The 25,746-nt window shown below is 36.7% G+C and overlaps 1 protein-coding gene across 2 annotated transcripts; it reads left to right on the plus strand.

Moving 5' to 3' along the window:
• Positions 1-333: 333 nt before the first annotated feature.
• EIF3E (eukaryotic translation initiation factor 3 subunit E) lies at positions 334-25,225 on the plus strand. 2 transcript variants are annotated; one of them, XM_050891035.1, is made up of 14 exons: positions 334-443; positions 2,298-2,412; positions 4,209-4,259; positions 5,169-5,286; positions 8,996-9,038; positions 9,504-9,608; positions 11,654-11,779; positions 13,260-13,384; positions 14,463-14,589; positions 16,652-16,753; positions 17,771-17,880; positions 23,455-23,557; positions 23,807-23,941; positions 25,060-25,225. In XM_050891035.1, the coding sequence occupies exons 1-14, from the start codon at positions 354-356 to the stop codon at positions 25,096-25,098; spliced, it is 1,389 nt and encodes a 462-aa protein (XP_050746992.1). In that variant the 5' UTR covers positions 334-353; the 3' UTR covers positions 25,099-25,225. The 2 variants fall into 2 exon arrangements, with proteins under 2 accessions (XP_050746992.1, XP_050746993.1); XM_050891036.1 differs by lacking the exon at positions 4,209-4,259.
• Positions 25,226-25,746: the final 521 nt, after the last annotated feature.

Consider the following 25,746-nt stretch of genomic DNA (forward strand, 5'->3'; position numbering starts at 1 on the left):
CCCGCGCACCCGACCGGGCCCTGCAGCCGCCTCAAGCAAAGGAGCGGAAACCAGCCCAGGCTTCAGCCCGGCCATTCCCTCCACACCGACACAGCAAAAGCCTTCAGCTCCTTGCCGAAGCCCCGTTCGCGTCCCTCGGCCAGGCGGCCCCGGATCCGACCACCCGCTCCCGCAACCTCACACCGCGACGAACAACCCACCGCGCAGGCGCCCGCCGCCTCCCCAGCTCCGGCCGGGGCGGGCGGGGCGAGGCTGCGCATGCGCAGGCGAGCAGCCCATAAGACCCGCGGCCGCCCACTGCCTCCTCGCGCGCCGCTGGGCCCCGCCTCTCTCTTTTCTTTTCCGTCGCCAAGATGGCGGAGTACGACCTGACCACGAAGATCGCGCACTTCTTGGACCGGCACTTGGTCTTCCCGCTGCTGGAGTTCCTCTCCGTCAAGGAGGTACGTGGCTAACCCAGGGGTGGGAAAGCCGGCCCTTCAGCTGGGGGGGCGAAAAGTGGCAGCCGGTACCACCAGCTGCCGGTGCCTCTCGTGGGCCTGGGCGCGCCGTGGCCGTCGCCGTCTCCTTCCTCCGGCGCTGCGCGGTCTGGGCCAGGCCCGTGGGGCGACTCGGGTCTCGCTTCCTGAGGGAGGAGCTCGGGGCTGCTGCGCCGCGTGGGGAGAGGGCGAGGAAGAGGCGTGTGGGGTTTCCTTGTGAGGGAGGGAGAGCGGGGCCGTGGGACGAGAGGAGGCCTGGGGCAGCCGCTCCTCCCGCAGCGCAGCTCCCTGGGCTGCCCGCTTGCGAGGCAGAGGGGAACTGCTCTTTCCCCTTCCTGGGATTTGGCGTAGTTTCTTTCCTTTCCTTTCCCTTTATTCGGGGGAGGGAAAAGCAAAAGCTCTCCCTCACAGCCACGGTTCGTTTTCTGCCTACTTTCCGACAGCGTGAGGCAGCCCTCGTTAGCCCTGCGCCTCGTCTGCAGCCGTTGTCACTCGTGTTGCCACTCAGCCGTGGAGTTGTAGGGCGGTGTGTGGGGTTGCATCAGTGTAGATAGTGTTGCTAATCAACTTTCATTTTAAACCGTTGTCATCACGAATTTGTGTTTAAACCGAATGTAAGTCCCTTCTGGTGCTGTCCCTTGTTGGTCTCTTTATATATATTTTTAATTATATTACTACGAAGAACCCAGTAATGGTGGAGATTGATGAGAGTTCAGTCTAAACTATCTAAACTATCTGAAGCACTCATTTGATCCATTTTAAAATGGAAACAAAATGTTTAAAGTTACATAAGCTTTGAATTTAAAATAGATATTATTTTAGGCTTCAGAAGTGAACCAATTAAGCATACATACATTGAGACAACTTGACCTAACCGGTTTTCATGTCTAGTGTATGGACTTTGCTTGATGTCTGTCAACGTGGGGGCATTTTTAGTGTTTTGGCATTTGTAAATCACCTCAAGTTAATTAAACAGTTATTTTTATAGTGTTAATCTTGAACAGCACAATGTTCAGAGCTGAATTAAAGTTTTGCAGGTTCCGTATTTGAAATGTCCATGAATGTGGTGAATTGTAATACAGCCTTCATGCAAGTGTATTTTTGAGGTATACTCTAGTTTAGGCCCCTACCTACATCTTGAAGACCTAACAGCAGTTTACAACTCATGGCTAAATTATGGGGTAGGAACTTTAAAAAACAATTTGACGAGTTTAAAAAAACACTATCCAACTACACAAGCTAAACTAAATTTGCTCTTATGCTATAGACCTAACAACATATTTTGGCTTAATCTGTGCTACCACTAAATTATAAGTTTGATCTTGAGTATCTCTTCTGAGATCCACTTCAAATTATTTCACTGCTCTGCACTGTTCAGCATGTTATTTTGTAGAAAGTATTCACTACTATGAAAGAAAAATCTGACCAAGGCTTCACTATTTTTTAAAATATATATAATTTTCAGGGACTTTTCATGTGGGATTTTTTTTCCTGTGAATTGTAATAGGAATTACTATTCCTTTAACAGGAATAGTAATCTAAAATATTACTTGTCTTCTAACTAGTCTTTGAAGTTCCTGCATTCATAAACAGCAGGAAGCTGCTGGTATCTTGCCGAGACCAGAAGTGTAGAGAGGCTGTATAGTAAGCACACTAAATGACAGAGCTGAGAGATGTTGCAAAGCTATGAGATTTGGTGTTTAAAATTATGTAATTGGATGAAAATCCATAAATAAACTGGGCCATAAAAGTAACTACATAATATGAATTGGAAGCTATTTAATAGTATTCAAAGAAACCTGTTAATTCCTGTTTCAGATATACAATGAAAAAGAGCTACTCCAAGGAAAACTGGATCTCCTTAGTGATACCAACATGGTGGATTTTGCTATGGATGTGTACAAAAACCTTTATTCTGATGAAATTCCACATGGTAAGCTGCTCATTTAGAAGTAAAATTTGTTTTACAACCTTTCTATCTAAGATGGTAAAGAGCTAGTGGTAATCTGCTTGTTGCATTCAAAAACTAGAATACTGTTTAACTTTGGCCTTAACAAAAGGATGTGCAATACTGAAACAAATAGAATCCCCTGGTACTGGGAAGTTTGGTCTATCAGGAACTTAGTCTTTGAGTGATGTGTGAAGTATTTCAATGCTGATTTGGTCATTTCAAGCACTTTAAAGGTATAGCCTAATAGAGTTGCACTTATTTTTCATTGGTCAAATTAAACAGTATTGCACAATGATTTGGCGTCACTGAACTTTTTCTTTAAAGCATCCATTGTATTAAGGCTAGATTTCCATTGTAAATAATTCCCTTAATCAGTCTGTCTGTGGCTGATTTTTAGACTTTGAGGAGTTACAGATGTTCTTGAAAATGCATGTTTTCCTCACTTCTGTCAACATATAAATTGCTGTTTCTCTTGTAGATAATCAATGATAATTAAATTTCATATTCATTATGATAACATTAATCTGTCTTCTCCATGGTTTTGGAAACTTTCCTGTTTACTTCTTAAATTTCTATCTTCATAAGGAGTGTTTGGGGAGGGGGAGAAAGTTAGAATATCTTGCTTTCTCTAATTTTATCCTTCATGGTTTTTTAGTTTTGGGTGATTTTTTTTTTTTTTTGTGGAAACACATGAAGAGAACTGATAGACTTATGGACGTTGGATTCAGCGTTTTGACCAAATCTTTGATATGCTAGCATTAGTTAATGTTGTTTATGGGTGTATATGCAATGATGCATGGGACTGATAATAAATAATGAGAACCAGAGGTTTTCACTTTTGTCATCTAAGAAACAGTTGTAACAATAGCTTCACCTTTAGGCTGCTTATCAATTCTACTGATTAAACAAGTCAGATCATCTCAGGGCTGTAAAAAATCTCAAAGCTGAATACGTTTTCCTCTTTATTTCCTTGTTCCAGCCTTTCTAAACTGTTGAAGAATATTACTGTATCAGTAGTAAATAAGTAGTAAACAGCACAAGAAATAGCAATCCTAGCACACTTTCACAAAGTAACTAGTCTAATGTTTCTAATATTCTGATTACAGCCACTTATTTAAGCAGGCTGCTAAGTGTATAATTTTGTAAGATTATAGCTGCAAGTAAGTTGAATGAATTTGGTCACTGGGAAAGCTCAGCCTTCATATAGTCCAACAATTTACACACTTATGTTTTTCTTATACTTTTTTCAAACATCTCTCTAAGATTTTTACATCATCAGTTTGGCAGGATTTTTTTTATATGATGACTTACTGTTGTTTGGTCTGCGGCTTTTATTCAACAGTATAAATAACTTAAGCAGAGGTAATACTTTCACATGGGGTCGGTTGTTCAGGGTGTGTGCTTGTACAGCTTTCTATGAAAAGGTCTTAACTCTGAGATATTTCTGGTGTGTGTCATCTTCATGCATCAACACTTATCAGAATGTATGTACAGACTGGTTATTTTTATTTGTGGAATCGCTGGTTTCATTAGAATTGTACGCTGATCTTTTTTGTTAAGACCTCACTGGTTTAAGTAATCAAAGATAAGTTCATGTACACCATTATACTTAGAAATGTCTCTGCACAATTTATAGTTGCTTTTGTCTTGTCTTCAATGAGATCAACTTACAATTACACAGCCAGGAGATGTCACAGGAGAACATTTTCATGCTCTTAATAAGTCAACTGAATGGTTTTTCTTTCATCTGTTTCCCCTTCCTCTTTTATAATCTCAAGATGCATCTGAAGTTGGAGATAATTGTTCCTTATTGGAACACTTCCTATCAGGCAAGTCATTTTTAAATTTAGGCTGGGTCACCATTATGATGTTATCCACTTTGGACCTCCTTTACAAATATATATGTAGTCAAATCATGAAAGAAATGTCTAATAGGTTCACTGTGGCATTGAGTGCCCTCATGTGTGACTCACTTTCACGGCTTCCTGCATACTGTTGTCTCCTGGGATTTGGTCTTGCTTTCTCTGATCCCATATGTTTCTGGCTCATATAGCCAGTTTCAGGGTGCTACTGTTTTTTCTTTAGGTTTTTTAAGCCTATAGGCTTTTCTGAATTTTACTTCAGTGTTTATTTTATTGCACCGGTAGCACTTGGTGAGGAAGTTTGGGTCTGTAAAATAATCACCCTAAAGCTGTTAGTTCTATTTCCTAACTATTTTTCATAAAAGGTTTAATGTTCTAATTAAACATTCATAGTGTTTCAAATCATAATTTTGCATACGGAGCTGCTTTAAGTTATTCCTGTCAATTTTCAGTTAAGTATTCTAAAAATGTGCTTTCAGAACTTGGTCAGTTAGAGGAAAATTAATCTTACTGGTATCATAGCACTTTTTACTTTTTTCCAAGTTTATTTGGAATAAGCGAACTTACTTAAAACGTTGTTTCTCCCTTAATGGAAGCCTGAAGATACCTTGTCTAATACAGACTGCTCCAGCTATACTTACTTTTTAGTGGCTTTATTAGAACTCCACACAGGAGGAAAGGAATCAAGTGTTAGAAGCTTTTTATTGAGTTAATGAATTGTTAGATACCTCTAGTTTTGTGACTTGACTGAGAGGACAAGCGAGGTAGGAATTGGGAAGACATATTCAAATGTGATGTCGGCACCATGTAATTACAGGTTGGTTTCTGTAAAAACTTAAGGTATTACATTAAAATCTTCTTTGTTTGTGTGTTTAGCTTTGCGTGAGAAGAGAACAACTGTTGTTGCACAGCTGAAGCAGCTTCAAGCTGAAACTGAACCTATTGTCAAGATGTTTGAGGATCCAGAGACTACAAGGCAAATGCAGTCCACTAGGTAATTCCTAACATAACTTCTCAGGATGGCTTGTTGGTACCTCTGAGGTGTTGATGATAGGAATGCTCTCTGTGTAGCAACTGCAAAGAAAGACATTTTTATTTCCAGCCAATATTTAAGTAGTGCTTGTGGTCAGGTAATTAAAATTGCTGGACACAATTTATTTTTTTCAGTGCTTTTACCTGCTGTGCGTAAGGCATCTCTGTTCTTAATGTTCATGAATCAACTCAGGACAATGACAGTCATCATTCAGTGCAGTCAGATCACAACTGACATTGATTTTGGGGGGCTTTTTTGTTTGTTTTTTGAGGGGGGTTGCTTAGCGGTTTTTGAGGGGAAATGTGGGCTGAAACAATTCAGATCCTCTTTTCTAGGAGACCATCTGCCCTCTCCCTTTTCTACCTTCCACAGAGGGTTATGAAGTGCTGTCTTTCTCATTCTGAGAGGCCTGGTGGATAAGCATCCTTTCAGCCTCATAGCATGTATTTCTTCCAGGAGTCCTGTCCTTCCCCCCTCCCTTACCCTCCCCCACCCCCTGAACTGGCCAACTTCTTGGTGTGAGGTAGTGTTCATAATAATCTTTTTAAGATGTATCCAATTTCTTCTCACTTTGCTCATGGGAGTAATTAAAGTAGAATGAGTTTGCACGTTATATCTAAGGACTATGAGAGTTTTCTTATGGCTAAGCCTAAATTGGGCCCTGTAGGAAAGGGTTCAACTGTAGTCATTGAGGAAGTAACTGTGCAACTTCAACAGAGGGGTGAGTAGGTATTCATTTAGTGTAAGTTACTGCTTGTTGTCTTTACATAGGAAGCATTGTTATTACTGTTGTAAATGTATCTAACGAACTCTGGAAAATTAATTAGATCCCTTCAGCCTTACCTGCTCTAAGATTTCAAATAGAGCATACCACATCAGATACAGCACCTATGGCTTGACTTGAAGGTGAAGCCTGTACTTGGGTTTATTATTGGCAAGCTTTATGCATCTACTGATAGGGAAGACTAAGATTGCTTCTGGAATTTTCTTAGAAAAACATTGAATGCACAAACTCTTTTTTTTCTAGTCTGCAGAAATCTTGATGAGGTGTACCTCTGTTTGAGAGCAAGCCCCCTGAAGCAAATGGGTCCCTGAAGGGGAAGGAACTTCATTAGAATTTACTCCTTGTTTCAAGTGCAGATTATCATCCTTTTTTTCCTTTCCCCTCTTTGCCCAACTTGCTGAGAAACCTAATCAACCCATTTGGCCTATGCTTCCTCCACTCTGCACATTGTTTTCAGAATTTGTTATAGTCTAATGTAGAACTTGGTCAGTGCAGAAGTGGTGAAGTGCAATACATTGGGTGTCAATGTGCACATGAAACAAGATGTCAGTAGAAATCATGAAATTTGTTAGCTTTCCAGCACTTCAGAAGAAGCCTCTATTTTCTGTTCTGATTATCACCAGAATGTACTTTTGCTTCTGCTGTAAAAAGCATTGTCAGGATAAGTAAGCTTTATATCTGATTTCAGCATGGATGTTTGTCAGATAATTATATTAAGAAAAGGAGTTACACTTGCTTATGACTTAGGTGGTTATGCAAAGCCAGGAGCCACTCGACAGCTTTTGGAAGTATAGGTTGCAATTCTAAGTATAGCATTTGTTGGGAAGTGTGTTCTGTTACTTGACGTTTGATCCACAGAAGTTGGTACTTATTCCAAATCAGAAACACCCTGTTTGGAAGCAAGAGATACAATCAAAAAATGCATGGAATATAACTTGCCTAATGCTATAAAATATTAGCCCTACTACTCATATGCAGCAAGTTTTGTTTCAGAACTCGTACATTGTTTTTGCTTTTAAAATGTCGGAAAACTTTGCAGCTCAGAAGTACTGGTTTTGGTTATTGGCTTGACAGAAGTTCTAATCCAGATTGTTGGCGTTACACAGTAATGGGGAGAATCAGGCTGAAAGGTGTCAATCTGTCTAGATCTGAGTAGCATGCTTTAGATGGTAGAAAGCAACTTTTGATTTTTTTTTTTTACTTTTGTGAATTTCTGCTGGTGATTTGGAATCTGTATCAAGTTTAGAGCTGCATATTATCAGAGCTTTAGATCACGGCTTTTATTGATGACAGTGCTGTTTGGAACATCGAAGTCTGGGAAACGGTAGAAGATGATGTATAAATGAGACTTTGCAAGTGGAAGTTCTTTCAAGAATAAGCCAAAACATTTAACTTTTTTCTGTGCAGCTGTTGGAGGACATTGGCATAAAATTATAGTCAGTATTCCTCCTCCTTGAAGTATATTCCACTGGAAGAAACCCACAGGATTATTTCATTGCTTCTACAAGTATTACTGGGGGTTGTCATTCTTGGCTACTTTGGCAATGTGCCACTTCCTTGTAGAATCTTATACCATAAGTTCTAATTAAACAAACTCACAGCTTTGCAGTCAGTTGATTTCAGAGTAAATGGGGGAATTTTCCCCTGCATACACTTTTACTGTGTCTTTGTCCCAGGAGGAATTTATAGCTTGGTGCTCTCCTCTTCAGTTAAATCCTGGGTACATGTTCTATCAAACATGATAGTTTCGTGAATTGTTCAGGTCGTCTTTACCACATGATTGATTAAGTGTGAATACACAGAAGAGATGAAGTGGAAGGTAGCTGCGGGTATAGAAGCATGCCCAGGGAGGTAGGGGGGTGGAGAATAGAAAAATGTCATTAATTCTTTCTGTATTGTGGAAGGGCAGTCCATACAATCGAAGTGCCAAACTGAAAATACTTCTTTCATTTATGAATACGAATTCAACTATGTATATGAATTCAACTGTAGTTCTTGTTGCCAGATGATTGCAGCAGAGTTTGAATGGAATTCTTATTGCATTGAAAAGCTGGTGTGCTAGAATTCCACTCTGAGCTGATCAAGATCCATTGCAGATACAGGATAAGAAATTATTCACTAAGTTAACTGTGGCATTTTTAAACAATAGTTATCTAAAGTCCTGTGGTCATTAATATGAGACTTATTGGTGGTAGGTAACTTCATGCTTGCCTACTGAAGGCTTGAACTTTCCTTTGATCTAGATAATATTGCTTGTCCTTTTATTATATGTGTTGAATAAAAAAAACTTCAGAAATGTGATCATGTGAGAATTAGATGTTTAGAACTTACTAAGTATGGTTATTGTTTATAGTTGTGCATTCTGCAGACATTTGCTGTGGTAGAGACATTGCTAACCACTGTGTCCTGGTACTAACAGTGGGATAAGTTTCATTTCTGATTCTATTTTACTTTAGTCTTTGGCATTTTTTTTCCCTGTCTCCTGTTAAATTCAAACTGCTTGGCTACAGTAACTGCTATGGAATTAGAACGTGAGAGTGGGAAGAGCTCCAAGTCAGAATTTAACTTTCAGTATGAAAGCTAAGGATGCCATCAAATTTAAAACAACCTCCCACCCTTTCTTAACGCTAGTTACTGTTGCAGGTGGCATTCTTTATTTAGTGATATTAATTTTAAGATTTTGAAACTTCTTCATGACACTTTAGGAACAGTTGGCTCGCTATTTCTGCAGTTGCTTTTCCACAACAAGTGGAGGAATATCATTTGAAATTTATACTCTATTTGGGTATTTTACTCTTAATGGCTAAAGGTTGTGTTGCGTAGCATATTGCATGGTGACAATCGTTTTGTTTTGTAAAAACGGCAGTTTTTATCTTTTTATTATAGGGATGGGCGGATGCTGTTTGACTATTTAGCTGAGAAGCATGGTGTAAGTGTTTTAATTCTTATCTGTTTGAATTCAGTTCTAAGTATCTCCATCCAACCTCCCCCACAGCCAACAGCTCTGAGCAATTATGGACTAGCTTTTTGACCTGTCTCATGTCAATGTAGCTAATAGGCAGAATTCCTAATGCTAATGTATTTTATTTGAATGCCTTTGAACTTTTAATTTTTATGCAAACAAAAATAAAGTTGGAACTTAATGTTAGCTGCATCCTTGTAACTAAGATGTGCTTTACTTTGTAATACAGAATTTCACGTTTTTTCCAGTATTGGTATAATCTTTAATTCAGTGGCATAGATTAAGAGTATAATAGTTTTCTATTGTCTTTCCTGTGTACAATGTCTTTCAAAGAACCTAAAGACTTCAAAGGTTACTTTACTATTAAAATTGGCTTGTAACAGCATTTTTCCTAGTGAAGAAAAGTGTTGTGTTTTTTTTATTCCTTTTCAGTTTAGGCAGGAGTACCTAGATACACTCTACAGGTATGCAAAATTCCAGTATGAATGTGGTAACTACTCAGGAGCTGCAGAATATCTCTACTTCTTTAGAGTTCTGGTAAGTTTTGGATGTTGTTGGTTTTGGGTTTTGTTTTGTGGTTTGTTTGGGTTTTTTTAATTAAATACTTAGACCAGTAAGTTGTCTGTATTAATTCTTAAAATATACTTTTGAGCTTTTTTGAGACAATTACTGTGCACCAAAGAAAAGTTGAAAATAATTGTTAATAATAATCACTGACTATTGTGCAGCAATTCTGTTGTTGTTATGCTGAATTCAGAACTGTCCTTTAAATTTGTAGGGCTTGTGGTAACATTTAATTATGGAATACTTCTTTCCTCACTGTAAATGTATGCTGGAAAAAATATTAAAAAACCAAACAACAAAATGAATACTTGTTTTTGTGCACAGATGTTATCAACAGTAGTGAAAAGCTTGCAGGTGGATTGAATGTAATTGGTGGTAATGGTGAACTGCCAGCTTTTTATCTGAACTCTCATCTGTCTTCTCTTGAATTTTGTGATGGATTTAAGAGTATAGGTCATCTGCCTAGGAAATTTAGACAGCTTAAATGAGAATTGTACAACCAGATCCATCATTCGTGAAGCAATTCTTTTCATGTTGTTGTAATTCATATCATTTGTTAGTGGTGGGAGTGGATTCTGAGAATGAAAATTTAGTGTCTTGTAAGAATCCCAACACAGTAAACTTATTGTTCGTGGTCAGTGAATGTACCATTTTACTAACAAATGGAAATTTGAGGTAACTGCTGAAAATCCAGATACTATAGCTAGAAGAGCTTCAGTAGCTAAAGGCAGTTATTGTGAATAGCTAACTAATGTGATTTGGAACCAGCACAGTATGTGTGAACCTCCTCAACTAAAAGTATCTGCTAAATTGGCACCTTGGTTTCCTGGAAGACAATGACTTCTAAACTGTGTGTCTCTCACAGATATGTGGAGTGACTGCTGAAACTATGTAATGGTTAATATGTTGAGGTTTGTTTCTTGCTGTCTAATTTCTAGTCCAATCTAAAAACTATCCTCAACTTTCTGAAATACTGCTAGAGTAAATAACAATAATTCCTGTAATTGACTGACTATAATTAAAGCAGCAAAATTGGGAACTACTAGTTTAATCAGAATAGGATTTAAAGTAGGGATTAGGTAAATTCTTAGTCTAAATGTTGATGATAAAGCTGAGTTCTTCTGAATGACTTTCAGTGTTATGGGTATGTTCCATGTGCTGAGAGGGGGAAATAAAAGTTACTTATGTAGGTTTGTGAGCAGCTGTCCTTAATTCTTCATGCTTTAATTCTCGGCTTAGCAGTATGTTCTTATATGTCAAATAACTAATTTCAAAAAGTGAAGTGCTGTTTTGGTGCTGGTAATAGTTTGGTATAGGAATTTTGTTACTAATTCTGATGGGAGAGGATTTGTTTAAAGTTCTGTGTGATTAAAACATACCTATGAAAGAACTATTGTAACTGATCTGAGAACAGAATTTGACACTGTGAATGACCTAGTGTAATTCATTCCTGTGTAAAACTAACACAGCTTGACCTTAGGACTACCCTTCCAGGAAATAGGTTCACTACTGCGAAGTTGCAGTTTTACTGGACGCTTCTGTAAGTAGTATGCTTTTTGGCACAACATTAGCAGAAAGAACTTTGAGTATGAGATTTTTTTTAAGGTGGTTACCTACTGTCATGAGTTCTTTAGGAACCTGCTTTGTAATAACCTTGTTTTAGTAGTTTAGAAGCGTTTTTATGCAGTGGCAAAAAAAAAATTTGGAGCCAGTGTGTCATCTGGTGCTCAGCCATTTCATTTTTTCCTTTTTTTTTTTTTAAATTTAAACTGCAGCAGCATGGAGCTTTGTTTTTGACAGGATTTTCTAGCTTCTACTTCAGAAGCCTTACTGCTGTTTTTCCTTCTGTACCTAAATTGCTTTTTTTAAAAAAGTATTTCATTTGGAAAGATAAGACCATGCAAATTTGATATCTTGTACATTAAAAATACTGCCAGAAAATATTTTTCTTATTCTTTAAATAATAATTAAAAAAAAAATTACTAAGAGTATGACTCTGTTGCTGTTGTTGAAAATAGGTTCCAGCAACAGACAGAAATGCTTTGAGTTCTCTGTGGGGAAAACTGGCATCTGAAATTCTGATGCAGAATTGGGATGCAGCCATGGAAGATCTCACAAGACTAAAGGAGACAATAGATAATAATGTAAGTAAAATCTTGGTCATGTTAGTAAGGTTAGAGGTGTTAGTATTCAAGTTTTATTATGAATCACTTGCAGTCTTGTTTAGGAGTAGTTTACCACTTGTTACTAGATACTTTCTTAATAATAGTGGGAGAGTCAAAAGGTGCTCGTGAAGAAATAGTGAAGCTTCCTCTTTCAAATTACTTGCTTCCCTCTTACGACATTTGAAAATGTAGATGAGAACTCTTAAGGTATTTCCAATAAACAAAAAACAAAATTAATCTCAAGGATGATTTTGAGGGCAAGGTATCATTGTGTGAAATTTTTTGCTGCTTAAATTTCAGATAGTTGTACTGTTTATTTTCTGAACGCATGAATAAAATGCATATAACTAAACTATACTCTTCTCACATGAAAATAACACTTTTGACGGAAAATGCAAGACAGCTTGTTTTTGGAAATAGTTTTCAGCCAATTGAACTTCCTCACCAGCTCCTGAGTTCAGAGGAGCGCCAAGAACATGAAGGGAAAGAGTGGGGCTGCAGTACTAATTTGGAGCAACTAAAGTGATTGAAACGGAAGGAAGACCTCTCATCTTCCTCTCTGCTCATGGGGCTTCAGTGGCCATATCTGAAATGTGGGAGTTTTACTCTCCTGAACCAGAATCTTGAAAAGGTGTTTGGTGGGTTTTTTCCCCAGAATTGTCTTTGTGGCAGATAACTAATGTTAACAAATCTTCTTCTCTAATTTTCTCATCTTTATGAACCTATATGGTTATAACAGACTATTAAATTTGACTTATGCATGAGACTCCCAAGATTTTTTAGGATAGAATCATAGTAGGTAGTTGTCATGCTCTTTAGAGTGATTATTACATGCTGTGTCAGTTCATTCTCAACATGTTGCTTAGCAATCTATTTGAAGTGCTGCTGAAATTTAGAGCTAATACAGATACTTAGAGCTGAATCCTTATTTGTGCATTATCAGCTGGTTTAAATGAAGATAGTTACATTCTTATTTCTTGGCTGAAAGTGATTATGGTGTTTCATCATTGTCTGAGTATATGGCAAAAAAAGCTCTTGTGAGGCTTTAGAGAGGAAGAACAACTGAAAGGCTAGAGAAGCCAAGTAGTTCTTCAGATCACATCTGAAGAGGGAATACAAGAAACAAAATTCAGGATTAAAAAGGGAAGTAATAACTTACGTTAGTATGGTGGCCTTTGGAGAAATAAAATCTATGCTCTTGCCATAACAGAATATAAATTTTGGCAAACAATTTGGAATGTAATATTGGAAAATTTATCTTGGTTATAACTTTCAGCAGATTTATCTTTAAGAGATGACAGGTTAAAAAGGTTAAAAACTCAGCCTGAGAGTGATAACAGCTAAAAGGAGCCAGTGGAAAATCACAGATTTTTGAACAATTACAGGTTTCCATATGTTAGTATTCATGCAGACTTTCTGTGTTTTAATTGACTTAAACCAATGTTATGTTTTCTTTTAGTCTGTCAGCTCTCCGCTGCAGTCTCTTCAGCAAAGAACATGGCTCATCCATTGGTCTTTGTTCGTGTTTTTTAATCATCCTAAAGGGAGAGACAATATCATTGACCTTTTTCTCTATCAACCACAGTAAGTTGTGTTGTGTTATGTTGGGGTCTTTAAATAAAAATGAAGGCAGGTGATGAATATGCAAGCTTGTCGAACATTTTTCAGCCCAGAGCCTGAGGCTGTTTCAGAAGTTCTAATGATAGTAACACTTGGAATATTTTTCCCAAGCCTTTTTGAATTTTTGTGTATAATCTGTTTTTCATGGCTATACTTCCTCTTCAAGGAAAAGGGGCAGTGAAGAAGGAAGAACTGGCTCTTTTCTGGTGCTTGGTAGGGATGCAATAACTGGTTTTGCTAGGTTACCAACTCCTACCACATCTTTTAGGGCTGGAGGGGAAGGTATTGTTCTATTTTGATTTTACAAAACCTATTTAAGAATTCTTGAGGAAGATCTAAGAATAAAAAATGAAAATTGAAACATAGCCATTTGTGAGAGGATTGACTTATATGTAGATCTAGGAGTTGAGAACAGTTTAACAGTGAGAAATTAGTTGTAAGTTTTGCTCTCCTAGTACCTGGTTGGAGGTAATGTATAAGAGTAGGAGAATGGTACTAAAGAAAAGCAGTTGAATTTTTTGCATGATGACCCAGTAGACTGGTAACTCGTAATGGGCTTTTTTGCCTCCTTTTTGTTTCATAGCGTATGTGTTGATTTGTTTTTAATTTATACTTGTAAATGTGGGCTAATTTATTGGGAAGTTGAACAGGAAAGTTGCAGGCTCTGACAATATGGAAAAGGACTTCCTGTGGTTGTGTGTGCCTGTGTAAACCACTCTTGTGAAATCAGTGTAGCTGACAGCTTAGGTCAGTGTTGAATTGAACTTAGCATATGGACTGTTCTTTTGCAGTGCTAGCCTCTTTTCTTCTTTCCGTAGCGCACTGCTGCCTTCTCTTCCCCTTGCTTCCCTCCCTCCTCTTCCTGTCTGAAAAAGGTGATCACAAGGTTAACAAAAACAAATCATCCTTCTATATTTGAATAAATGGTCAGTCATAAGCCCTGGTATTGTATTGCCTAAAAGGTGCATAAGCTATTTATTGTGAATACTGTTTTGATGCAAAATTGTGTTACCTGAGCTTTATCTGTATTTTTTCTTTCTAGATATCTCAATGCAATTCAGACAATGTGCCCGCATATCCTCAGATATCTGACTACTGCAGTCATAACAAATAAGGATGTTCGAAAACGTAGACAAGTGCTGAAAGATCTAGTCAAGGTTATTCAGCAGGTAAGGACTGAAATATCTGCTATTTTCTGTCCTTATTTACTGAGACTTGATAGTAACTTTCTTCTAATAATATGCCTGGTTTAGGACTTATGTATTTTGGTGCTCACTTTCTCTCATTGAACTAATTTTTCACTGAAGTAAAATGCATGTCAATCAGTGGGAGGACAGAATAATTTTTTTCCTGCTTTCATGTCAACAAGCAATGAGTAAAATAGAATATGCACTCAATTTTACTTTTCTTTCTGTATGACTAAATGCAGAAAATTCAGCGATATATGTGAAATGGCTTTGGATCTGATTCTTTTTCAGCAGTCCCTACAAGGCCTTGTATGAATAAGGGATCTTGTTTGCATTTCAAAACCACTGAACTGTGTGCATTGTTTTGTGTTCATGTGCATTTTCTTGAAAGTGATTGTCACAGCTATATAAGGATGTAGACAGGGACAAGAGCAATAAAAGAATTGTGCTTGATAGCAATCAAGGTGGTTATGGCAAAGACTTTTATCTGAAATCAGCATGCAACTTGTATGCGTGCTATCATGCTTCAAACACTTTTAGTGATAATAACATATATTGTGAATAAAACTATGATATATATGTGACAGTGCAGTTATTGCAGGCTAGCAATCAATTAATCCACTTCAAGCATTGATGTAACTGCTATGCAAAGCACAATCAATGCAAGGATCAAATTTTAACCATATCTTAATCTGTTTAAGCATTAGTGTTCGCAAAAGAAGTAACATAAGCTATAAACTAGTTGAAGTGTTAAGACTCATCTTTTGTTTTAAGCTAAAACCTGATTTTAGCATTGAACTTCTAATGTAATATGATCTTCTAATATTTGAAGTAACATTTTACAACTTGATTTGCTTTGGTTTTATCTTGTACAATTGGTGTGAATAAAAAGGGATCACTAGGGTGTTCCTTTTGAAAATACCAACTCTGACTTTGAAATATCTGAGATTTATTTCTTAGTACTCTTACTTTGTATGGTTCACTATATTAAATCATGAAATAGTAGAGGTTTTATAGATTTAAAAGCGATTCAGACAGGATAACTAGTGACTTGCCTACATAGGAAAAACAAAGCATTGAATGATTTGTGAAATGTCATATGGTAGGCTGATTGCTCTACTCGCAATTAGAGATTGCTAATACTTGCAATACTTTTTCAAATATTGAACTGATAGGTAAGCAGTTTATTGTTCATCTCTATTAAATTTAAAAGGTGTTTGATCCAAGACTGTTTTACACAGTGAATGTTAATTATGTGGTTAACGAGTACAATTTTGATGTTAAAAAAACCCTTTACCTAAAAACTGAATTTTAATCCAAATAATGAGGCTGTAAATACAGTTCTTTGGGGAAGGACAAATAACTTTGATCAAGAAAAAAAAAATCTCTTAGTAATTCCTTTAATCTGCTGATCTTTTGTATGCTAAAGCAGATACTGACAGATATTGAGTTAAGCTGTTGTAAAATGTGCATTAGAGACATATCAGAGAATGTTTAATTACATCTTAATTTACACATATATATATATATAGCTCTAGTGTTGTTCCTGCCTTGTAGTTAGAGTAATTCCTGTAATGCCAAAATAAATTCAAGCATTTTGTATATAGAAAGTAGCATTATTTGTGTTAGCTATGTTATCAGTGTAAATCGAATTATCATTCAATTTGAAGCATGAAGGATTTGGTGTTGGACTAGTCTTTGAAATCAGAGTTTTGGAAGAATATCTGTTCTACCATATTTTAAGAAATTGGGAGGTCTGATACAGAACCAGCTCTAGTCCTTGACACTTTTCTAACCCAAAGACTGCAGCACTAAATACTGAAGGTGAAACTGCACTTCTGGTTTTTTAACCATACTACTTGGGAGGGAAAAGAGCACACATTTATTCAGCTTTTATAAGAGGAATTGGGAAGCTGAACTTAATACTTTATTTAAGATGATATATGGACTTGTTTCCAGTATTAAATTTTGTTTGAAGAATATAAGGAATACTCAGTGATCTTGTGGCCTTGATTTCTAATATTGTTCCTAATTTTTTTGACAGGAGTCCTACACATACAGGGACCCTATCACAGAGTTTGTGGAATGCTTGTATGTTAATTTCGATTTCGATGGTGCACAGAAGAAGCTGAGGGAGTGTGAAACAGTAATGCTTATAACGTTTATAAGACTTTTTTCTTCCTTTAAGTAAAGATCTCAAATTCACAATGGCCAGCAAATTTGAAGTAGTGTTTGATTCCATTGCCAGTGTTTTCTGATGAGCTTTAATTCATGAGTGTGTGGGGGTGTCTGTGTGGCTTTTTTTTGACAACTCCTTTTGTAACACATAAACAAGACTTAGTGGTAAGGATATAGCTTTAAAATTATATTTAAGCAGTTCCAGAACAGAAGTGAATAGGTAATCATGCATTTGGCCGAGCTTCAGCTTTTCCATTAGTGTTTGAAAGTGCTTGAAGAAAAGCTTGGATTTGCCTTTTGTTGTGAAAGATACTGCATCCTGGAATTGTAGTGGTGAAAAGTAATGTGAAATAACATTAGGATAGTTAAATACATATTCTTGGAAAAATCTTAGTTAATCTACTATGAACAGTTAAAGATACCTAACGCTTGGGTTGACTAGTGTAAAAGTTAGTATTTCTAACAGCTGAACATTAGTACCAATTCTTACAGCCTCTGGTTTGGCTTTCCTTTCATTAGTATTAGTCACCTAATTGGGTAAATCAGAAGGCTTATCTTCACTGCATAGGGCTGGTGGTCCTGTAACCTGAACTTTATAGGCACACTTGCACTACTAAGTAAGCTGGCTTGCATGGTAAGGGGAATGCTGATCAAATTGCAGAGTGACAGAAGAATCCTACAATATGAGGGGGGAGTTAAACTTTACATGTTGGAGGGATCTTCAGTAGAATTATGACAGCAGTAGACCTTGTTCTCTTCTTGAGTCAGACCTCAGTGATCATGTTAGCATGCAATTTTAATTTAGCAAGCTGCAGAACAATGAAAATTTTCTGCTAAATCTGTAGCTTTTTCTCCACATCTTGGAACACACCAAGAACTGTTTTTAGATGGACCGTTCGCTGATTTTGCTTATTGACAGTGTCTACCAGTAAATGACTACTTCCATGTTTGTTCTCAATGTTTGCTTTCTCGTTAACACCTGCAGGTGCTTGTGAATGATTTCTTCTTAGTTGCATGCCTTGAAGACTTCATTGAGAATGCCCGTCTCTTCATATTTGAGACTTTTTGTCGCATCCATCAATGTATCAGCATTGGGTAAGATAACTTCTTAATACGGCAGTTCAGAAAAATCAGTCATGGATGACAGTTTGACAAAGAGTGTAAACTTTAGTAAAGTATTCAATCATCAGATGAAATGAAAATCATTAACTAAAATCTAATTAGATAGTTATCTTTCTAGTTTTATAGCTCTAATATGATAAATTACAACAATCATATTTTGGAGTTGAATTCTTGTGGTTAACTTTAAAGCAATCTCTCTCTACCAGCCCTGACCCCCCAAACAAACAGTGCTTTCAAGCTAGAACTTTCTCATGGTGTCAAGTTAGATCTGTACTGGATTTAATGGGAACTTTCATACCCAGTGTCACATAAGTCCAGGTGTCTTAATTTGGAGCTCAATTCCACATCTATTGATATAGAGTGGTGATATTAAGTAAATACAAATTGCAAATACAGCAATTGCTTAAATTTATTTGTGTTTGGTAGATACAGATACCCATGTCTGTCTTATAGGTATGTTCTTTGAAAATTTATAACTGTATTGGTTTTGTTATTAATTAAATAGAAAACAATAGATCTTATTCCCTCTGGCACGAAGTGAGTGATCCGGCTGTAAGAAAATGATGTTCTTATTAACAAGAATGTCTGTTTACTCAAATTAATTTTGTGAAAGCAGACTCTTCAAATGGATCAGCTCTGATGCCTCTATTGTAGAAACTAAGCAGGAAGATGTTATGCATGCTTGAGATCCTTTTCCACTTGGCCTTTGCCCCCATTCCCTGTATTTCCACATCCCTTAAATTAAAAAGGAAAAAAGTGAAGTGAAAAAACTGAGTGCTATAAAAATCTCAATGGTAGAGAACAGTGCAGAGACCCTTGAGACAGCAGAAACCAAAGCTGTTAAATCGATCAAGTTCGACAGTCTTGTTACCAGCTTGCATCCAGAGCAAGTGGGTGTGTCTGGTCCTCTGAGGAAGCAATTTAATGGTGCTTGATTTCAAAAGAAAATGACTTGAGAGAAAATTGTATTAGTTTTGCAAGCTTATTGAAAGGATTACTTTTTTCATGTATAGGTATAGTTGGAGAAAGGACAAAGACTTGTATTACTTTTAATCTCTCTTCACTGTGTGACACATTTGTCTTTGCATTTGGAAAATTATATTTTTTTTATCCTTTGTATCAGCTCAAGTAGTCAATGAGTTCAATGTAAAAGACAAACAGTGAATCTGAGCATTTTAATCAGCTGTGGTGTATTGTCTTTTAAGCATAGTCATAACAGTAAACTGAACTAGATTCTGTGAACAAGACTTCCATACTTGCATTCATTTTTATAAGGAGGCTAATACCTTATGTAAAATCACTTTAAGCAGAGTAGTGCACACTTAGGGATAAAGGAGTTTTGAATAAGTATTTGGAAGAAAAAATGTAAATAAAGTTCTTAGGGATGAGTTTCTGGGGAATATAAAACCCCATAGTGTCTTGCTATTTCCTATAAATGATTTTTAGTACTGTGAATACTGCACATATTCAAGCAGAAGTTTTCAATGACACTAGATGTTTAAGCTTTTTTAACTAAAGACTAGATGTCTTTCTCAGAAGTCTGCTTCTCTAATATGGCTCCAATCAATGAGCAGGGAGTCTGGAGGATGTGTCTTAGGTATGCTTCAAGTCCCTCTGTCAAAAGATACTGATAAACTGTGGGCAACGTACCCATGATTCATTATAGCAAAAATAGCAAGCTGTATTTAACGAATCAAATGACAACCACCTACCACAGACCTTATTTAGTGTTTATTACTTATTTTACAGTTCTTATTTTTTTGGTGCCATATGTGGTATTTCAACTTCAAGTATGATAGAAAATATTGTAGTTGGCTCTCCTTGTTAGGTGTGATTCATAAATACAGGTAGTGTATCTTGTAAGCATTGTGGTGTGTTCTGAGGCAAGTGATAAACTTTGAGTTGAGAAATATTTCAGATTGAATGGATATTCCTACCATGTATCACCTCAGGTAATTGCATGTGGAATCAATCATCAGTAATGAGATACTTTTCAGTAGGTCATTGTGTTTTTAAATGGACGTAAGCCTTAAATTTCTACACAAGCTGTAACAATCATTAGATTTTGGGTTATTAAGTGGGGTGCTTAAGTATTTCTTAGTGCATTTCAGACTTGTTTTTGAAGAAATTGGCCAGTTGAAGTGCTTTTAATTAAATGTTTGACTGAGGTGTAGTTCTTGCATTTCTTTGTCCACAAGTAATTTCCACTGCTATTCCTGGAGTTGAAAACTAGTTGGTTGTGTCACAGTGCTTGATAAGTACTGTTTAACTATTCAGAACAAATTTGAAAACAATTAGTGGGAAATCTGCTATTCATTATGTTAAATGGAAAATAGATGGCTAATTTAATGTTTTCTTAACTACTTACATCTATTAGGCAGCTGACCTTTTTCCAAAGGATGTAGTTGCTTTATCAGTTGTAACTTAAAATTTATACATCTCAAATCATCCTGCAATTAGTTTATGGTTTTATATATTATCTTTAATAGGGAGTAATAGATTAATTCAGAATGTGTTTTGGTTACTTTGATATGCCTGTATAGAAGAGCTGAATATGCTTCATTCTTCTTTTCTATATATTTTTTTCTGTGCGCAGTACAAGATAGGCTTGTTTACATATGATGATGTGTGGAATTTGGTAAACTTGCCTTTTAAGCAAAGGAAAACTTAAATAACACTTGCCCTAGCATCACCCAAATGTGTGAATCTCCTTATAAAACAATCTAAAGAACTATTTTTGAAACTACTGTTGGGAAACTACCCTTTGAAATCACCTGTAACTTGAAATGGTAGACAGTATTCCTTAAATATTAATGAAATTATTCCATTATAATTCACTGATTTTCATTGGATTATAGTGGGGATCTTTATAAACAATGGTAATGTAAAATACAACTTTTCTTGCTTCCATTCCTTAGTATTAATGGTGTTAATACTTATAAATCTGAATGTGTCACTATTAGTTGAACTGTTAAACATGTATGGGGGCTAAGCTGTAGCTTGCATCTCTTGGGAGTATTAGATACCTATTTTAATAGTGCAATAGGAGAATAGTGTTGTTTGGTACATAACTGTAATCAGGATAGATCTTCAGAGCATTTGCTCTGGAAGGATGGAGAATGCTTTTTTGGCTGTATGTGTTGCTTTACCAGGCAAGTACCTCCTCCATGTTATACATCCAGGCACTTTGGGTGGGGCTGGCTGTTTCAGTATAGTGTGCAAGGAGACCCTAAAGTGGAACCTAGTTGCCACAAGTGCTGAAATAAGGTCATCTTTTGCATCAGTGTGATAAAGTTTTTGGTTTTTTAATACAGATGTCTTTATTTCACTAAAAGATAGTTGTTACTTGATAACTTTGCTTATTTTATATTAAAACTTAAATCCATGTAAAACTCAAAGCTAGAAGTTGCGATAAAATAGTTACTACATCCCTTTTTACCGTGCCATTGTCGTTCTACAATTTGTAAGTTTTTCAAATGCATGTGCAGGAAAATACCTGTACAGAGGTGTGCTATTTCTGTCATATAGCTGCATATATACTATATGTTTGTTCATATAACATGTTTTAATTTAAAAAAAGCCCACCTCTGAAGAAGCTGAGCTAGCAAAATTTAGACATAATAGGAAAAAGTAGAATTATCTGCTAGGTGATATAAAGCACTTCTAGAGTCATTCAAAGCCAGAAACCATGAATTTTTCCCCTCTCTGTGCCCTCTTCCCCTGCAAGTATACAGGGACTTCAGGTTAAGCAAAAAGGTGCTGTAGGTTGGAAGGGACCTCTGGAAGTCATCTGGTTCAATCTGTGCACCCTATTAAAACTCTGAGCAGGACCCGCTGCAGTGTTCCATTATGGTACTTAAGGCCTTGTCTAGTTGGTTCTTGACTATCCAAGATAGAGGTTCCATGCTTTAATCCCACAAGCAGGTTGCTTAATCCCCACTGTAGTGGCAGTAGCCATTCTTGTGGTCATCTGGAGGAGGAGTTACTTTATCTGAATCCTGTTGATGCTTCTAAAAGAGAAATACGAGGATTCACCTAACACACATACACCCCACCCCATGTTTTTCAGTTCGAAATTTCTTTACTTTCAAGTGAGGTGCTTAACATCACTGATTTGAAGGTAGTAAAGCAATTTTTAGCTTCTTCCTATTGAAGTATCTGTCTTGTTCTGCCTAGATGACTGATAATTCCACAAAAACTTACATCCTTGATACCTTCTATTCTCTTGTCTGCCCTAACTCTCTACAATTGCTAATTCAACCACAGATTAACAGTTCTAGTGGAACAGTAGCAACTGTGGTTGGAATTTACTTCCCCTTGCTTTGCCTAACTGTGGATACTTTATTGCCTGTTTGTTGTGTCATTTCACTGCAGCGAGTTCAATGTCAGTCCAGTATTCTAAGTTACTTTGGGTTTTTTCTATTCACCTTACGTTCGTCTGTGAGAAAAAATGGAATTTACTTTTATAGTTGGGAGAAGGACGAGAGATCAAGAACAGATAGGAGAGAAGACTGTATAAAGACGACTATATAGATAGTCTAGCTAGGTAGATGAGGTAATAATTGATATATTATAAAGTATTTGTTTGACACTAATAATCATCAAGAGGGAAATCACTTTCAGATGGAGAAAAATGTGTTTAAGCAAGATCCTGTAAAATGGTGGGAAATTGACCTCTTGTGCAACTTGATGTAGCCAGCTGGCTTTTTGGTCATGTCTGTAGCCCTTACCTCATGTTTATTACCTTCGTCTGAAAGCTGATGGAAGAATGACTGTTACAAATGTCCTGTATGAGCCAACTGCCAGCAGGAAGCTAAAGGAGTTGGCTAGAAAGCCACAGGAAACGCCATCAGAAGGAATTCTTCCTGAACAAGAGTGCATGTTTCATTAAGAATTTTCCTTTCTCTGTCCTCCCCCACCATCCCTTCTTGAAATTGCAAGAAGTTTGAGCATAGTGTATCTGTCGCATCTCCTATATCAAACTCTCATGAATCTTGTTCCTGAAACTTCAGGGTGAAGTTTATTGCTAAATGAGCTACTGAGGGACACTTTCCTGGACTAATTAGTCTAAACTCTTGTGACTGCTGGCTGGATTTAAATAAGAATAAAAGCAATTCAATTGTTCTCTTTATAATGATGGTTGCTGTTTTATGTTGTGGTGAGATTACTTAATTGACAATTTTACAAAGAATGTTCATGTAGGCAAGGTTTAATAGGAATATATAAATTGTACAGGTCAAGATTTAAGTGCAAGATAATGTAGTTCAGAATGACTAAGTATATACTTTCAGGAAGTGAATTCCTTATTCACAATGTCCCAGTGTAAAGCAGTGGGGGTGGGAGATGTGCAGGAGTGCATGCATGTAACCTTTACAGTAGCTTCAGTCACATGAAAGTATGCTTCCCAGATACGTGGTATTTATTGAATGCAAGTCTTAGTCTGTGCCAGATTTTGTTGATTTAACTGGTATTCCATAGTCCCTAGTCTTGTTTACCAACATCAGAGGGATTCTATTCCACCTTTTGATTAAGTCTGTTATCTTTTAGTATGTTGGCAGATAAACTAAATATGACTCCTGAAGAAGCGGAGAGATGGATTGTCAATCTAATTCGAAATGCACGATTAGATGCCAAACTGGATTCAAAGCTGGTAAGACTGTACAGATGGATCCAAGTGAATTTGTTGAATTTTTCATTATTTCTTTTACCTTATTCAGGAACAGCAAATTCTAATTTCTGCTGTTTTTTTTCTTTGCCCATGAAGTGTAGTGGACTTCATTTATTCTTTTTTTGATCCTGTGTGTAGGATGATTTGCAAAAGCTCTGAAAGCAGAGCATTGAATTAAAGGCATGTGCATTGAGTGATTGTTAAATTTGCTGTATCTTTCCTGTGTTTTAGGGCCATGTAGTCATGGGCAACAATGCAGTCTCACCTTATCAACAAGTGATTGAAAAGACCAAAAGCCTGTCTTTTCGTAGTCAAATGTTGGCTATGAACATTGAGAAGAAATTGAATCAGAGTGGTAGATCTGAGGTTGGTATAAGTTATATTTGTCTACATTCCTGCTATCTTTTTTTGTAAGATATATTTAAGTATAACTCTTAACCTGTTCCTTAATTCGTCAGATGTACCTACTTCTAGTTCTGGCACTACATATTAAATTGAAAAAGCTTATTTTCTTATAGCGAGCATTAGACAGTGATTCTTGTTTTCTTCTCTTCTCTCTTCTCATCACTAGGTATTCCTTTTTTTGTTGCATAACTAGGTGTATTTCTGTCATTTGATTCTCTAATTCCTTTAAATGGTCTCCTTCACTGCCTGAAAAGGGCTGGTTTTGAAGGGTGACACTTGTAAAAGTAGTTATATTACTTTAAGTGGTTTGTACTTGAAAAGTATCTGGAGGTGTATATGTAGTATTGAGAGAAGGATGAGTGATGCTTAAGACTGGAACGTGATGGAGGAGTTGTGCAAAACCCTAACTGTTAAACCCATTTCATGAAAATCTAGAGAATATCATTAGATCAGCCAGAGGTTTAAGTAGAACCACTGAAAATAAGGAAGTTGGCAAGATCCTCTGGTTTTGCCTCTGTCCACTTTACAACATGGGAAGCTTTGTGAGGGAGAACAACAGTGAAAGGTGGATGACTCTGAGGTCCGCTAGGGACCTGGCCATACATACTTAAAACGAAATAAAAAACCCCAAACCACACATTAAAAGAACTTAAAATATTAAAAGTTTTATTGGCCTTCCTCACTGCTTGGCTGAAATATTGATGGAAGTTGGACAAGCAGTGGTGGATTAGTTCATTCCATTAAAGGGAGGTCATGTGAAACTTAATGTGATATTATTTTCTTTAAAAAGTATAGCTGCCAAATTGTTTTTATATTTTGGAATCTTCTAGAACTTTTCCTTTTTGAAACTACTAGGTCGGGGGACTCAGGCTGTACAACTTAATTACAGCATGTATTTCTGCTATATCAGCACTTGCTTTAAACTTATTGGGGTATCCTTCACTAATTAACAATATTCCCACTTCTTAGCCATGTATCAGTATTACAATTTTTTAATCATTTCTCATAAGTTTCAATAACCAACAGGTAATACAGTAATTTCTTTTCTACTGATCCTTATCTATTTATTTATTCTTTAGGCACCTAACTGGGCTACTCAAGACTCTGGCTTCTACTGAAATACTTCTGCAGAGGGGGAAAGTCAGTTTTCATTTGACTAAAAAGCACATAAATATGTAACCTTTTTGAAAAAAGGTAACTATGTGTTCCATCTAACATTATTTGAATAAAATTGGCTAATTTTAACAGTCTGTGCATCTCTATAACTTAAATAGCTATTTAATTATGTTGTATAGGGGCTTTTTAGCACAATGGTGTTCTGAAGTATTTTGGATCACAGTTTGCAAAATTTAAAATGTCAGTTCTGTTAGATTCGTTTGTACCGAAGGATGCTATTGCTCTCAGAGCTGTCTGAGTGTGGAAGTGGGGAATTATAGTTAGGTGTTATCTATTAGTGTTTTGTGTGACACTTAGAAAAGTGGGATGGTACAAACAAATGGTTCCCCACTGAACATTTGGCCAAGCCAAAATCTTTTTCTGCACTTCCATGTTTTTCTTTGTTTGTCACAGAAGAAGCTTGTTAGAATGAAGGCATGTGTAGCCTACACCTGTTATGAAACCTAACATAATCTATGTGCAGAATAATTTGGGTAGACATGTGTGTTCATGCTTCAGAATTTTTCCTGTTCTAAATCTCATTTTTAATCTTGCCCAGTCTTGGAAACTTTCTGGAGTAGAGCTTTTTGGGGTTTTTTTTGGGGGGGGGG

This window comes from Gymnogyps californianus, chromosome 2, assembly GCF_018139145.2.
Source record: "Gymnogyps californianus isolate 813 chromosome 2, ASM1813914v2, whole genome shotgun sequence".
Classification (NCBI taxonomy): Eukaryota; Metazoa; Chordata; class Aves; order Accipitriformes; family Cathartidae; genus Gymnogyps; species Gymnogyps californianus.